At 54.7% G+C, this 13,064-nt stretch overlaps 5 protein-coding genes across 5 annotated transcripts; 3 read left to right on the plus strand and 2 right to left on the minus strand.

The window, feature by feature from the left end:
* Positions 1-58: 58 nt before the first annotated feature.
* Positions 59-1,946, plus strand: V2A60_008978 (uncharacterized protein; the record flags this gene model as incomplete). The annotated part of the gene is made up of 4 exons (XM_083260246.1): positions 59-311; positions 365-459; positions 534-1,570; positions 1,643-1,946. 4 exons carry the CDS (start codon positions 59-61, stop codon positions 1,944-1,946), a joined length of 1,689 nt encoding a protein of 562 aa, XP_083116372.1.
* A 1,264-nt stretch (positions 1,947-3,210) lies between these two features.
* Positions 3,211-4,897, plus strand: V2A60_008979 (pyridoxal phosphate-dependent transferase; the record flags this gene model as incomplete). Its single annotated transcript, XM_083260247.1, has 5 exons — positions 3,211-3,324; positions 3,520-3,529; positions 3,591-3,641; positions 3,738-4,387; positions 4,448-4,897. 5 exons carry the CDS (start codon positions 3,211-3,213, stop codon positions 4,895-4,897), a joined length of 1,275 nt encoding a protein of 424 aa, XP_083116373.1.
* Positions 4,898-5,205: 308 nt separating this feature from the next.
* Positions 5,206-6,321, minus strand: V2A60_008980 (uncharacterized protein; the record flags this gene model as incomplete). The annotated part of the gene is made up of 2 exons (XM_083260248.1): positions 5,206-6,108; positions 6,178-6,321. The coding sequence occupies 2 exons, from the start codon at positions 6,319-6,321 to the stop codon at positions 5,206-5,208; spliced, it is 1,047 nt and encodes a 348-aa protein (XP_083116374.1).
* A 682-nt stretch (positions 6,322-7,003) lies between these two features.
* On the plus strand, positions 7,004-7,840 carry V2A60_008981 (mitochondrial 54S ribosomal protein bL28m; the record flags this gene model as incomplete). The annotated part of the gene is made up of 1 exon (XM_083260249.1): positions 7,004-7,840. One exon carries the CDS (start codon positions 7,004-7,006, stop codon positions 7,838-7,840), a length of 837 nt encoding a protein of 278 aa, XP_083116375.1.
* Positions 7,841-8,380: 540 nt separating this feature from the next.
* Positions 8,381-10,480, minus strand: V2A60_008982 (pheromone-regulated protein PRM1; the record flags this gene model as incomplete). The annotated part of the gene is made up of 1 exon (XM_083260250.1): positions 8,381-10,480. One exon carries the CDS (start codon positions 10,478-10,480, stop codon positions 8,381-8,383), a length of 2,100 nt encoding a protein of 699 aa, XP_083116376.1.
* Between the last annotated feature and the right edge of the window lie 2,584 nt (positions 10,481-13,064).

A 13,064-nucleotide genomic window follows, 5' to 3' on the forward strand; every position in this document is an offset into this window, starting at 1 on the left:
ACCTTTGGTGGCTGCAAACAAACGGCCCTTTTCCGGCTTTGGCTTCCATATACTCGCCATGGGTTCTGAAAAGGACGTCGATGTGCTCCCTGTTGAAGACGTTGCGACGGAACCTGCCCGCGAGGTGACCATGACCAAGGACAATGCGAATAGCCGCATCATTGACGGCGCGCGCGCCGCTGCCGAAAAGGAGCGCAACATGAGTCTCCTGCAGGGCTTGCGCCTGTATCCCAAGGCTGTTGCGTGGAGCGTCCTCATCTCGACCTGCATCGTCATGGAAGGCTACGATATCACTCTGGTCAACAATTTTTGTGAGTAAACTGCGAAGGAGTGGCGTGTATTTGGTCTAACCCCGTGTCTGTAGATGCCTTCCCTCAGTTCAATCGAAAATATGGTGAATTGGATCCCGTCAAGGGCACATACGAAGTTCCGGCGCGCTGGCAGGCCGGCCTGAGCAATGTAAGTACTACACAAGACTCAAGGCAAAAAACGGATTCGTGCTTGTGCGGAAATCTGATGCGCATCTTATCTAGGGCGCTCAAGTCGGAGAAATTATTGGACTCTTCATCAATGGCTTCGTTTCCGAGCGCTTCGGCTACCGCTGGACCGTCATGGGCTGTCTCGCCCTTGTAGCCGCCTTTACCACCATATTCTTTACTGCGCAAAACGTGCAGATGCTTCTCGTTGCCGAAATCCTCTGCGGCATCCCCTGGGGCATCTTCCAGACGCTCACCATCACCTACGCCTCCGAGGTGTGCCCCGTCGCTCTGCGCGGCTACCTCACCACGTACGTCAACTTTTGCTGGGGGCTCGGGCAGGAGATTGGCATCGGCGTCATCTTCTCCATGCTCAAGCGCGACGATGAGTGGGCATACCGCATCCCCTACGGCCTGCAGTGGATGTGGCCGCTGCCCCTCATCATCGGCATCTACTTTGCGCCCGAATCACCCTGGTGGCTTGTCCGTCGCGGCAGGATGGAAGAGGCGAAGCGCTCGCTCCTACGACTGACGAGCAAAAACGACGAGACCGAGTTTGACCCCGACGAGACCATTGCCATGATCGTGCACACCACCGCCATGGAAGAGAAGATGACGGCCGGTGCTTCCTACTGGGACTGCTTCAAGGGAGTCGACCTGCGCCGTACCGAGATTGTCTGCATGGTATGGGCGATTCAGAACCTGAGCGGAAACTCCTTTTCCAACTACTCGACGTATTTTTTGAAGCAGGCTGGCTTGACGGAGCATGACTCGTACTCGTTTGCACTGGGCCAGTATGCTATCAACATGGTCGGCGTGTTTGGTGCTTGGGGCCTGATGACAATGGGAGTCGGCCGACGTTCTCTGTACCTGTATGGTCTCTGCGGTCTGTGCAGCATGCTTTTCCTCCTAGGATTCCTCGGACTCGTACCGGAGGCGCATCGCAGAGAGGGAGCGCTGGCGACTGGCGCGGTCATGGTTGTCTGGGCGCTCTTTTACCAGCTCACCGTCGGCACAGTGTGCTACTCGTTGGTGGGTGAGCTGTCGTCGCGCCGTCTTCAGATCAAGACGGTCGTTCTCGGCCGAAACTTATAGTAAGTTGTAGAAAAAGTCACCACCACTTGTTGGTGACTGGAAGAAGCCAATATCTAACCCGAGCTTTGTAGCAACGTCGTCGCCATCATCAACAATGTCATTACGCCGTACATGCTCAACCCGACAGCGTGGAACTGGAAAAACTATGCCGGGTTCTTCTGGGGCGGCATCTGCTTCCTGTGCATCATCTACGTCTACTTTCGGCTGCCGGAGCCGCGCGGGCGCACCTTTGCCGAGCTCGACGTGCTGTTTGAGAAGGGCGTCAGCGCGCGCAAGTTTGCCTCGACCGAGGTTGATGTATTCCACGAGAATGTCGAGCAAGATGTGATGAATGCATACGAGGAGGCGGACCGTGGCAAGGGACAGTTTGTCTGAGTGTGGTGCTTTTCGGGGGGGAACATGGTTGACTCGAGAAATGGGCTTACCAAGGTCGAGAACTGCATGATGAATATCTATAATGTAGCATAGCATGTATATATGAAGAATCTTTTTATTACTAAATTTTGGCTGTGCTGTCCACGCAATCAATTATTGGATCGACTATCCGAACTTTTGCAGGGTTGCTGCTGGTGACCGTGTCGTGTCTCTCGTGTCTTTCTCGTAGCTGGTGGACACAGCAACGACATGCCGCGGCCTCCGAGCATCGCCGGGAGCTCTCCGACGACCCACCGCAAAAGGCGCTGCGAGTACTCAGTAGAGGGCGCTCGCGGTGGACTGAGTACGGAGTAGTATCAGTAGTCTTCGAGCAGGGAGCAGGGGGGGTGAAGAGGGGCCTGGCAGTTTGACTTTTATGATCGCCCTGTTTTGGAGTCAATTGTTTCTTTGTTTGCTCGCGGTCGTTTTGTCGTCAAGGCAGCACAAAGGGACCAGAAGAAAAAAAGAAAACTAGCATAAGAATAAGCACCCGCAGGACTAGATCAACAGACAAGGGAGCGGATCCAATCTCGCATAATAAGCCCGCGTCTCTGCCCGTGTCGTAATATCTGCCCTTGGCTGTAAGTAAGAAAAAGCGGTGCCTGTCGTCAGCCTGCTAGTTGGAGTGAGCGAAGTCGCGGGACGAACAGGTTACAATTTGGCCATGGACGGGAGAGCAAGCCTCAGAGGAAGAGGGAGCCTTTCAAACTGTCCATCATGTAGCGGCGTAAGAAGCTTCCATTGGGCTAAGTTGGAGGCGACACCCGTATGAGCAACAAGCTGCCCGTTCTTTTCTTTCTCGTTCTCGCTGGCAAGCCAATAATAAACCAGGGGGGCCTAGTATAGTACAGGGCGGTAAAACAGCTCACGCCATCATCCTCAGTAAACTCACCCCGAGCTTGTCCGACCCACCCCCGATGTTCTGGCTGGCTCGTTGCATGCATGTCTAGCTGGAGCCCTTTTTTTTTGCCCTCTTGTCGGGCCCTTGCTTTTCTGCCCTGTTGGCATCTGACTGACTGACTGACTGACTGCACTTGCACTGACTCCTTCCCGCGCCAGTCTGCCTGTTTTCCCCCAAAACGCCAAAGCTTGTCCACACTGGTCCCCAGTCTCTTGGAGCGTAATCAGATCTCTGCTCCCTTTTCTTCTCCTCCCGCTTCTCTGTATATCCTTGCCCTCTGCATCATCTCGTTTTGCGGTCGCACCACCTCTCCCACCATTCACCATGCTGTCTACTCTTCGCATCGCCAGCCGCCAGGCTACCCAGCGCACGACCCTTGCCGTCGCTGCCGGTCGCGCGGCCGCCTCTACCTGGGCCAATGTCCCTCAGGGTCCTCCTGTGAGTGAATTGATGATGCTGAAGGTTTTCTGGAATCCATTGAAGCTAATAGTAGTTCACTTTTTGTAGGATGTGAGTAGTATTTCCATCTGCGCCGCTCGGCCACAACGTCAAAAGAGCTCGGCTCAACGCTCGCGCGCCCATGTGTGCTTGTTTGTCATGTGCTAATCGTCTACTCTCTACTTGCGCATCCAGGCCATTCTCGGTACGCCACTTGCAGTACACCATGGGGATCAGTAACAATTGCTAATATCAATGAATTGCAGGCATCACTGAAGCTTTCAAGGCCGACAGCTTCGACAAGAAGATCAACCTCGGTTCGTTCGCCGCTTCCCGACAACCCGCGCGCAGCCGCGCAACCCGCGATGGCCATTCCTCAAGCTAACATGCCTTCTCCTCCTCCCGCATTGTAGGTGTCGGCGCTTACCGCGATGACAAGGGCAAGCCCTATGTTCTACCCTCGGTCCGTGAGGCCGAGCAGAAGGTCATTGACGAGAAGCTGAACAAGGAGTACGCCGGGATCACCGGTGTCCCCGAGCTCCCTCCTCTGGCCGCCAAGCTCGCCTACGGCGACAACTCGTCCGCCCTCGACCGCCTGGCCATCACCCAGTCCATCTCCGGCACCGGTGCTCTGCGCATCGGCGCCGACTTCCTCGCCCGCTTCTACCCCGGCGAGAAGAAGATTTACATCCCCACGCCGTCCTGGGCCAACCACAAGGCCGTCTTCACCGATGCCGGCCTCAAGGTCGAGCAGTACCGCTACTACAACAAGGACACCATCGGCCTCGACTTTGAGGGCATGGTCGCCGACCTCAAGGCCGCCCCCAAGGGCAGCGTCTTCCTCTTCCACGCCTGCGCGCACAACCCCACCGGAGTCGACCCCACGCAGGAGCAGTGGAAGCAAATCTCCCAGATCACCAAGGAGCAGGGTCACTTTGCCTTCTTCGACATGGCCTACCAGGGCTTCGCCAGCGGCAACATTGACCAGGATGCCTTTGCCGTCCGCCACTTTGTCGAGCAGGGCCACAACATTGCCCTCTGCCAGTCTTTCGCCAAGAACATGGTAGGTGGCTCACTCATTAACTGACAGACGGCTTCGCTCGTACTAAATACTATATTCTAGGGTCTCTACGGTGAGCGTGTCGGTGCCTTCTCCATTGTCTGCGAGGACGCCGCCGAGAAGAAGCGCGTCGACTCTCAGCTCAAGATCATCATCCGCCCCATCTACTCCAACCCCCCCATTCACGGTGCTCGCATCGCCTCGACCATCCTCGCCGACCCCAAGCTGCGCGAGCAGTGGCTCGTCGAGCTCAAGGGCATGGCCGACCGCATCATCACCATGCGCGGCCTCCTCAAGGACAACCTCGAGAAGCTCGGCTCCAAGCATGACTGGTCCCACATCACCTCCCAGATCGGCATGTTCGCCTACACCGGCCTGACTGCTGACGAGATGACCAAGCTCGCCCAGGAGTTCTCCGTTTACGCCACCAAGGACGGCCGCATTTCCGTCGCCGGCATTACCAGCGAGAACGTCGGCCGTCTTGCCGAAGCCATCTTCAAGGTCAAGGGTTAGACAACGTATAGAATGTTTGGCAGGCTGTTTTGATCGCTGATGAGTGGGTGGGCCGCGTGGTCTTTTCGCAAACGAAATGGGAAAGGGAGCAAAAAGAAGGGAGGAAGAGAGCCAAGATTTGCATGGGCGTGCAATTCTTGTGTCTCTTGTCTCGGCGTTTTACGCTTATGGTAGCAAATGTACTTGTACTCTAGATATTTAGACCGGACAAACGACCATCAACTTGTTTTGGTACATGACCAGCAGTGCCTGTATTTATTTTTTTAGACCTGTGTTTCTTTTGTCCCTTTCCTCTCGCATCTGTCCATCTACGATGGCGGATGTAAACGCTCCAAGTCCAACGTCACCTCGTCTACCTGCCGCCCAATCTCCTCATGCGCCTTTGCCATTTCCTGCATCATCTTTTCCTTTGCGCTGCCACTCGCGTCGTCGGTGTCGACGCCGTACTCCTTGAGCTCGCGCTGCAGGTTGCGCACGCGCTCCGCGCCGCGCATCTTGGCGTCGCGCAGGTGGGCACCATACGTCTGCAGTGCCGACACGACCTCGGGCGAGTAAGCCTGCTCCTGCAGGCCGGCGAGCGTCTGCGCGGCCTCCGACTCGGCCTTGCGCGCCAGCAGCGCCACCTCGGCGGCGCGCAGCTCAAGCGATTGCGCGACGGGGCCGTGCTTGACCTCGAGGCAGCGTACGAGGCGCGCGAGCGTCTCGGCGTGCATGTGCAGCAGCTGTGTCAGCGCGGAAACGGTGCGCAGGCGGGCGGCGAGGAGCCCCCCGCGAGCGGCCGCGAGCTGGTCCCGCAGCGAGGCGTAGTCGTTTTCGAGCGCGGGGATGTGCCGCTGCAGCGTGGACGGGAGGCTCGATGATGGGTGCGTGAGCCGGGTCAGGTCAAGCGCCGCGGCGTGCAGGTTGGCAGACACGAGGGCGGCGAGGGCGGGCGCCAGCGTTGTGAGCTCGGAAAGGGGCCGGCTACTGAGGAGAAGGGCGGCGGACTCGGTCGGGATTGAGGCGGAGGCGTCGAGGAGCGGCGGGAGGATGAGCAGCAGATCGAGCAGGGACTCGGAGTGGTCCGTCTGCGGAAAGTCGCGCGCGGCGTGCGAGCCGCTCGGGGCGCGCGACCCCGGGGCTGAACGGGTCTGATCGGCAGGAGAGGCGGTGGCAATGGCTCGCTCGAGGAGGTGTTGCCTGGCGGCTCTGAGGCGATGCTGGTCGGCTTGCTGAGTTATGATGTTAGTGGGCAAAGCAAGATGTCGAGCTTGTGTGTCTGGGGTTTGCTTGGATTTTACCTTTCGGACGACATCGTTTTCTTTTGATTCTTTACTACGTCTTGATGTACCATCAGGGTTTAAGATTGAGGTTGTGAGGGTCTTGTATAGTCTTGCAAAGTCGGGATTGTTCTCGAGAACGTGGTCGTCGACTGGTGGGAACATGCTTGTGCTTGCAGATGGACACAATTTAACAAATGGGTATCGAATGCGGAACAGTAAAGAAAACAGCAGTTGGAGAGGATGAATCGACGCTTGGCAGAAGAGGGAAAACAGAAGACACAAAAAATAACGTCAGTAGACAGCCTGCGGAAAGATTACCGCAGTGATCGGCCTCGCGACTTTGTGATGAAGCTGAGAGACGCTAAGTATCGACCTAAGTAGACGGTAGGTAGTTTGGGTAGGTACATGTACCTGCGTGACAATACTGGCTGCCCCTCGCTACTAAGGTACCTAGCAGCCTAGGTAGGTACTGCTCAACTGCCTTTATTCTGTGGGGACAGACTGAGCTCTGATTACTGCGGGTGCATGTGCTTGGCTTGTTAGTTGGTAAGTACTTAGGGGGCCATATAACCAGCAGAAAATGGAACATCCGGATCATTAGCGCTTCCGAAAAAGACCAAAATTATTCTCCAATGACGGCCACCTCACACGATACATCCGCATCGGCGAGTAGCCTCTCGAAGCAGTCGTGCCAACTCCAATCGTACGATTTACCGATCAATTGTTTCTTCTACGATGAGATTATAAATGTCCATATCGATATCGCAACATTGACAACCTGAAATCGGACACTGGGGAGTCGAGTGCCCCTACAGCTGTTCCCAAACCCCCGTTTTCCCCGACCATGGCTTTCAGACTCTCCGCGACAAAGTCTATCCTCTCGCGGGCGACACAATGCCCGCTCGCACGCCGGCCGATGCCGACCCCCTTCCTCACATATACCGCCACTGCAGCCCGTAGCCGCACGTTTTCGACAACGCTCGTCGCCCAGACCAAGACGGTCAAGGCACACCGGCTACCCGGCGATCTGATCCCGCCGTACCCGTACGGCGAGCGGCGTATCTACAAGCAGTCGAACCGGGGCTTGTATGGCAGCGCGCGGATCCGGTACGGCAACATCGTGGCGGGCCGTGGCAATAAGACGCGGCGGTTCTGGCGGCCCAACGTGCACGTCAAAGCCTTTTATGTGGCGGCGCTCGGCGCGCGCATCAAGACGCGTCTGACGCTGCGGGTGCTCAAGACGATCCGCCGCGAGGGCGGTCTCGAGAACTACCTTCTCAAGAGCAAGCCGGCGCGCATTAAGGAGCTCGGTCCCGGCGGCTGGAACATGCGCTGGCTGCTGATGCAGAGCCAGGCCGTCCAGCGCCGCTTCAACGACGAGCGCGTCGCCCTAGGCATGGAACCCAAGGAGATTGAGGATAGGGACGACCTGATCCGCTTCGCGCTCGATTACGCCACGCCGGGGCCTCTGAGCGTCCGCAGCCAGGAGACGCTCGAGGAGCTGCGCGAGGCGTTCCATCACTCCCTTGTGCTCGGCCACGAGGATCTCGCGAGCCTCGAGGGCGTTGAGGAGCTCTCGGATGAAGAGGAGGCGAGGCTGCTGCAGCAGTTAGACGAGGAGGATGCGGCCGAGGCGGCTCAGGCTGAGACGCTGCCTGAGCAGAAGCAGCCGCTGCTGTAAAAAAGGAAACATGGGCAGCAGGGTAGCCCGTTGTTCATTTTGAAAGGTCGCGGCAAAGGATATTGATTGGCATGTAATGGGAGACCTTTTTCAAATGGGGTCGCCCGTGTGGCACAGTCACTTGGTCTATGTTCGTGGCCATCTTGTAATATATTTTCTAAGTGTTCTCAATCTAGAGCTTATACAGTCTGAATGCTCAGGCCACTGTGTACCAACATGGAATCTCAAAGCCATTGCATCAAGGAGAAAGCCAGTATCTTTTTTCCCCTGCCAGATTGTAAGGAGAGAGATCAACATAGATAAGCCACATGCAAAACGTCCAATCGCTGTAGCTTTGCCAAGCAGGATAAAGCAGGCCAGGACTGTAACAAAGTTGAAAGAAGAATTATTACATCCCACGTGGAATCATTGCTGCGAGTGGAGTATACCCAAAGTCTAGCCCCCAACGCCAACACCAGAAACATATCATCGCAATGCAAAACCATCCGGCGGCATGAACAGTGTCGATCACCATCAGGCCAGTGTTAAAGCGCCGCCCTATCAGAACCGTCCGTATGCCTCGCTCTTCTCTTGCATCGGTACATGCCTTGGTCGCGGGCCCTGATCGTCGAAACCTTCGAATTTACCATGAGCAGCAGCACCATTGTTCCGTGGAGATCGGGGAGACAGTGGCGGCCGGTCCTCGCCCGTATACCGCACAGCTTCCTGCGACTGTGCTGTGCGATGCGACGCCATGCCCACCAAGGTCCGGATGACCCCCATGAGGACAACAATGATGTAGACGAGCAGAATGCCGCTCGATATCAGCGCTTCTTGGACAAGGTTTCTCATTAGCCACTTGACCACGTGCAAAACGGCACCGCTCACTTCATCCGTGGTCACGGCAGAAGGCGATGCAAGAAAGCTCTTGAGGTCGCTGTCACCATTTACGGACTCGTTGGCACCCTGACTAAATGTATCGTTGGGAAATCGGGGAAAGCTGACGTGCGCGTGGTCATGCACCCATGTCAAGCCTTGCTGGACGTTTTCAACCTTCATCCCGATGACACAGTGAAGGACAGACTTGATCGGCTCTAGGAGAATCGTGCCATTGAAGACAGTCTCCAAACCCTTCTCCATGGTGTTCATAAATGTGGTTATAGTGTTGTTGACGGCGTCTGTGGCGTTTGTGACGTATCCAAGTACATCATTGTTGATGTCGTCGTTGAATCCGATAATGACACGGTTTGCGTCAGTGGCCCAACCCAGCGATACATCCTCCAGCGTCCTGATCACCTCTTCAGCGAACTCGCCGACCTTTGCCAGAATTTCTGGAACTTCCTTCTGTACGGCCTTGTACAGGGCCCACTGACAGAAGCAAGAAAAGAAACCTGCCATGGCAAGAGACAGAACGAAAAGAGCTGGTGGAGACGTAGCATACGCCACACACCATCTCATCAGAATTTTTCGGTCTCCCTCAAAACGCGAGCCGAGCTTGATACCGACTTGGGAAGTGAGCGGCCGTGATGCGATGTAAGCGACATCCATGGTATCGTGACGGTACTGTTCGATGACGTTGCAGTGCTTCTGCCGGCGCTTGTGGCGGTACATCTCGAAAGCAGCCATGGGTGCAATGGCAAGGATGGCGAGCAAGCTGAGGATGACGAGGAAGATGACCTTGGCTTTGTGGATTAGATCAAACAGCTTTTGGAAGAAGCCATTTAGCGTGTCGTTGTCGGAACAAAACGTTAGCTTCTTCTTCTGGGCCAGCGGGAAGACATCTTTCTTGAATTTCCAGTCTCCATACGAGTCGTTGAGAGCTTTGCGTACGAGCTTGAAGGGGAATGAGACGGCCTGGCTGGTGAGATTCTGGACTTCGTCAAAGGTCGGAAGATCTTCGTTGAGCTTTTGAACACCACTGACGAAGCTAGTCGAATTGAGATCAAAACTCTTGAGCTTTTCCATGGGCTTTGAGAAGTCAACTGTGGGGATGTCGGGGATTAACTTTCCAAAGACGGAGTTTTGGATGCCCTTTGTGATTTTGTTGATGGCAGATTCAAGGTTACCGGATATACTTTCAATCTCTTTGGTCGCGCCATCAATCACGTCGTTGAAGGCTTTGGTGGCATCCTTGGTGACAGATGCCACGACTTCCAAGCTGGCGTGGACCAGGGCAGTGATGAGACAGGCGTATGTGGCCACCAGAAAATTGATGTAGAAGACGATCATCACAGGAACAGCTTGCAAAATGAGATCCAACATTTTGACCATTCCATGCACGGCCTCTTGCATGCCCGTCGCAGCCATTGTATTCACTCCAGCGGACAAGTAATGAGGCATGGAGGCCATGGCACTTCCGACATCTTCAACTTTGCCGCAGGCCGCGAGGGCCTTCGCCTTGGCGGAGCTGACATGGTCATTGAGCTGGGCAATGAGAATAACAACGCGAACGAGGACGAGAAGAAGCAGAATGGTCCAGCGATTGAGCCAAATTTGAGACATCCGAGATCGAATACCGAGATATGGTGTTAATTGTGAGGAGGCGACTGGACGAGAATCGGGGTTTCGAGAACGATCCAGCATCTCGTACGGCTCGGGTTGTAAAGTGGACGGGACCGTGGGATACGACGCCTGGTCGTCATGTTTCCGCGAACCGAACATGTTGATTCTGTTCATCTTGTTAATCTTGTGTGGATATTGTCGATTGTGTGCGTGTGCGTGTAGTTTTGAAGAAGAGATGAGGGTCGTTGTATATGCCTGAAACAAGAGAACGCTCAAGTATGACAGGGAGTCGTGACAGTGTAAGAGGGATAAGTCTGTGTTCCTGGTCTACAGTGAACAACCGGCGTCTCCGGCAAGACGGCCGCGGGGTAGGAAGACAATAAAGAAATGAGACAAATGAAAGAAATGAGGGGGTGGGTGAAAACGATCTCAATCGCCACTAGAATACTTGCGGTTGAAATTATAGGAAGATAAAGGAAGAGAAGAAGAAGGGCATTCAAGTACAAGGGAAAGTGAGAGACAAAGCGTGCACAAAGAGACCACCATGTAAGAAGGAAGAAGGAAATATGGCTGCAGGAAGACTAAAGAAAGAAAGAATTCTTACCAGGCGTCTCCACGACCGTAGTAATAAGAAATGGAAATCAAAACGAAACCTCAAAACCCCTAGCTGTGGTTCTGCTGGATTTCGCACGAGGTCGATTCGCTCGTGTTGCTGTGTTTAAGCGCCGAGCGTGCAGACGGACCAGTCAGCGTGCGCCGTTCAGGCAGCGGCAATGACTTTTCAAACGCAGGCTTGCAAGGCTATTTTGGTAGCACTCTCAGCAGAAGAATACTTGTGCTCAGACAGCTAGCGAGCGGGGCGATTTGGTTTTTTTTTTTTTTTGTTAAGGAAAATCGAAAGAAAGAGGGTGCTCCTTTGATTGTCTTCGTGCACGATGGAGAGAGACTGAGAAGAGGAGTACTGAGTAGGTTGACGATGGGTAGTCAAGGTGCGATTCAAATTAATGAATGTACCACAGCAGCGGGGTCAATATACTTTATTCTTGCCAGAATTGTGAGCAGAAGCCGGGAGGCGGGCAAGGTTATGTTGCAGGCTCTTGTTCTTCCATTGCCAACGTGCACGGGGGTTCACCTCGGAGCGACAAGAGGTACTGTGCAGGTGCCCATCGGGCCCAGGCTCTCTAGCGAGATCCATGAGGGGGACCCTCGCCCTTCTTTATTCGTTTAGAGACAGCTGCCATTCTGAGCTGGACGACCCGAGATGCACACTGACGCCATGACTACATTGGGAGCCAGGACTTGCGTGGCGAGCGGAGCGCCATCGACGTGATGGGGCTTGTACCTGGAAGGAGGCAACAGGGATTTGTCTCATGGCCAGGGTGTACGAGGCACGGCGGTTGGCTGGGGAGGCGACTGGAGGGGAGCGCTTCTTGCAAGGCGTGAGAGACGTGAGAGAAGCGAAAGGTCGTGAATGGACACGTTGGGGGCGCTGGACCGGGATCCGCTTCTGCCCAATCATGGCGGTGAAGTGCGCAAGGAAAACCCCCCTGGTGACTTGTAGTAGCATATAGGTAATACTATTAGGCTATTGTCCTGATCTACCTATGCAGTTGTGAATAGCCATGTTGCTATTGTGAGCCTCTCACCACAAGCTCAGCCGTCTCGGAACAATAGGAAGTCGAGAGAGAGAGAAAAAGCATCGACAGTATCGCAATTGGCGCATCAAGAGACTAGAGCAGAAGAAAAATTAACCCAAAATCACAAACCAATAATCTGCGACTTGAGCACATATAGCCCGTCAATTAGTTAGTGCCCGCCTCCAAATCAGGCTTTTGCCACAAGTGGCGCAGGCCGCCCGCCAAGTATTGTCTACCTATCGTGCTACCCTACGACGGTACACCAACAAGGAAGAGCAGCAAACTCTTGAGCAATCAAGGTACTTACTTCATGTACGGGTATTAATACTGAGTACCCTAGCTCCTAGGATGCCAGTATGCCTCTGCCTAGGTACTATTAGCTAGCTATGAGACGACCGAAAGCGTAGGTCGCTGTGGCGTTGTAGGGCGATTGCCGTGCCCACTGTACCCACTACAGCATCCTCTTCCCCAACCCTCTTTCGTCAGCGGCATCCAAGTACCAGCACTCCGTCATTCCGTACCACCGACCAGCTTGGTTGCCAACCCTAAGTATGAGCAAGGGCACAAACCGGTTTTCTCCAACTTGTTTGGGATACCGGCTTCGTGGAGTAGCCTATCCCTTGCGATAGTTGTTAAATTAAATGCGCGGTAAACATCTCCGTATCTACCTACGTTCGTTCCCCCATCGAATGACGCCGACTTCGTAGAGAGGCCGCCGGTGGCTGTCCATCTCGAGTATACTGCAGCAGCGAGGCAAAAAGACACGCCACAATCACGCCAACCTTCGAGAACCGCACATGCATGAGATGTGGCCACAGTTGGTCCAGAGCTGTGTTATTTGCTGAGCGGGTGCCTACGCAAAACCAGGCCGTTTTTGACTGTCACGCAGGCTCTGTCTTCTGCAATGCCGCCTTCCTAGCCCGACGACAAAACCAAGCGAGCTACTGCCCTGGATTATCTGTCGTCGATTTGCCATTTCAATAAACCATATTGATATGAAGTCTTCCCTTGTTTTCGCACCTTTAGCTCGACACCTCGTAACGCGGATGTTGGGCGATAGTCACCTGCAAGAAAGGTAGTCAGTTGGTTGGATCGGCTTTCACACA

Source organism: Cordyceps javanica, chromosome 6 (genome assembly GCF_051103115.1).
Source record: "Cordyceps javanica chromosome 6, complete sequence".
Classification (NCBI taxonomy): domain Eukaryota; kingdom Fungi; phylum Ascomycota; class Sordariomycetes; order Hypocreales; family Cordycipitaceae; genus Cordyceps; species Cordyceps javanica.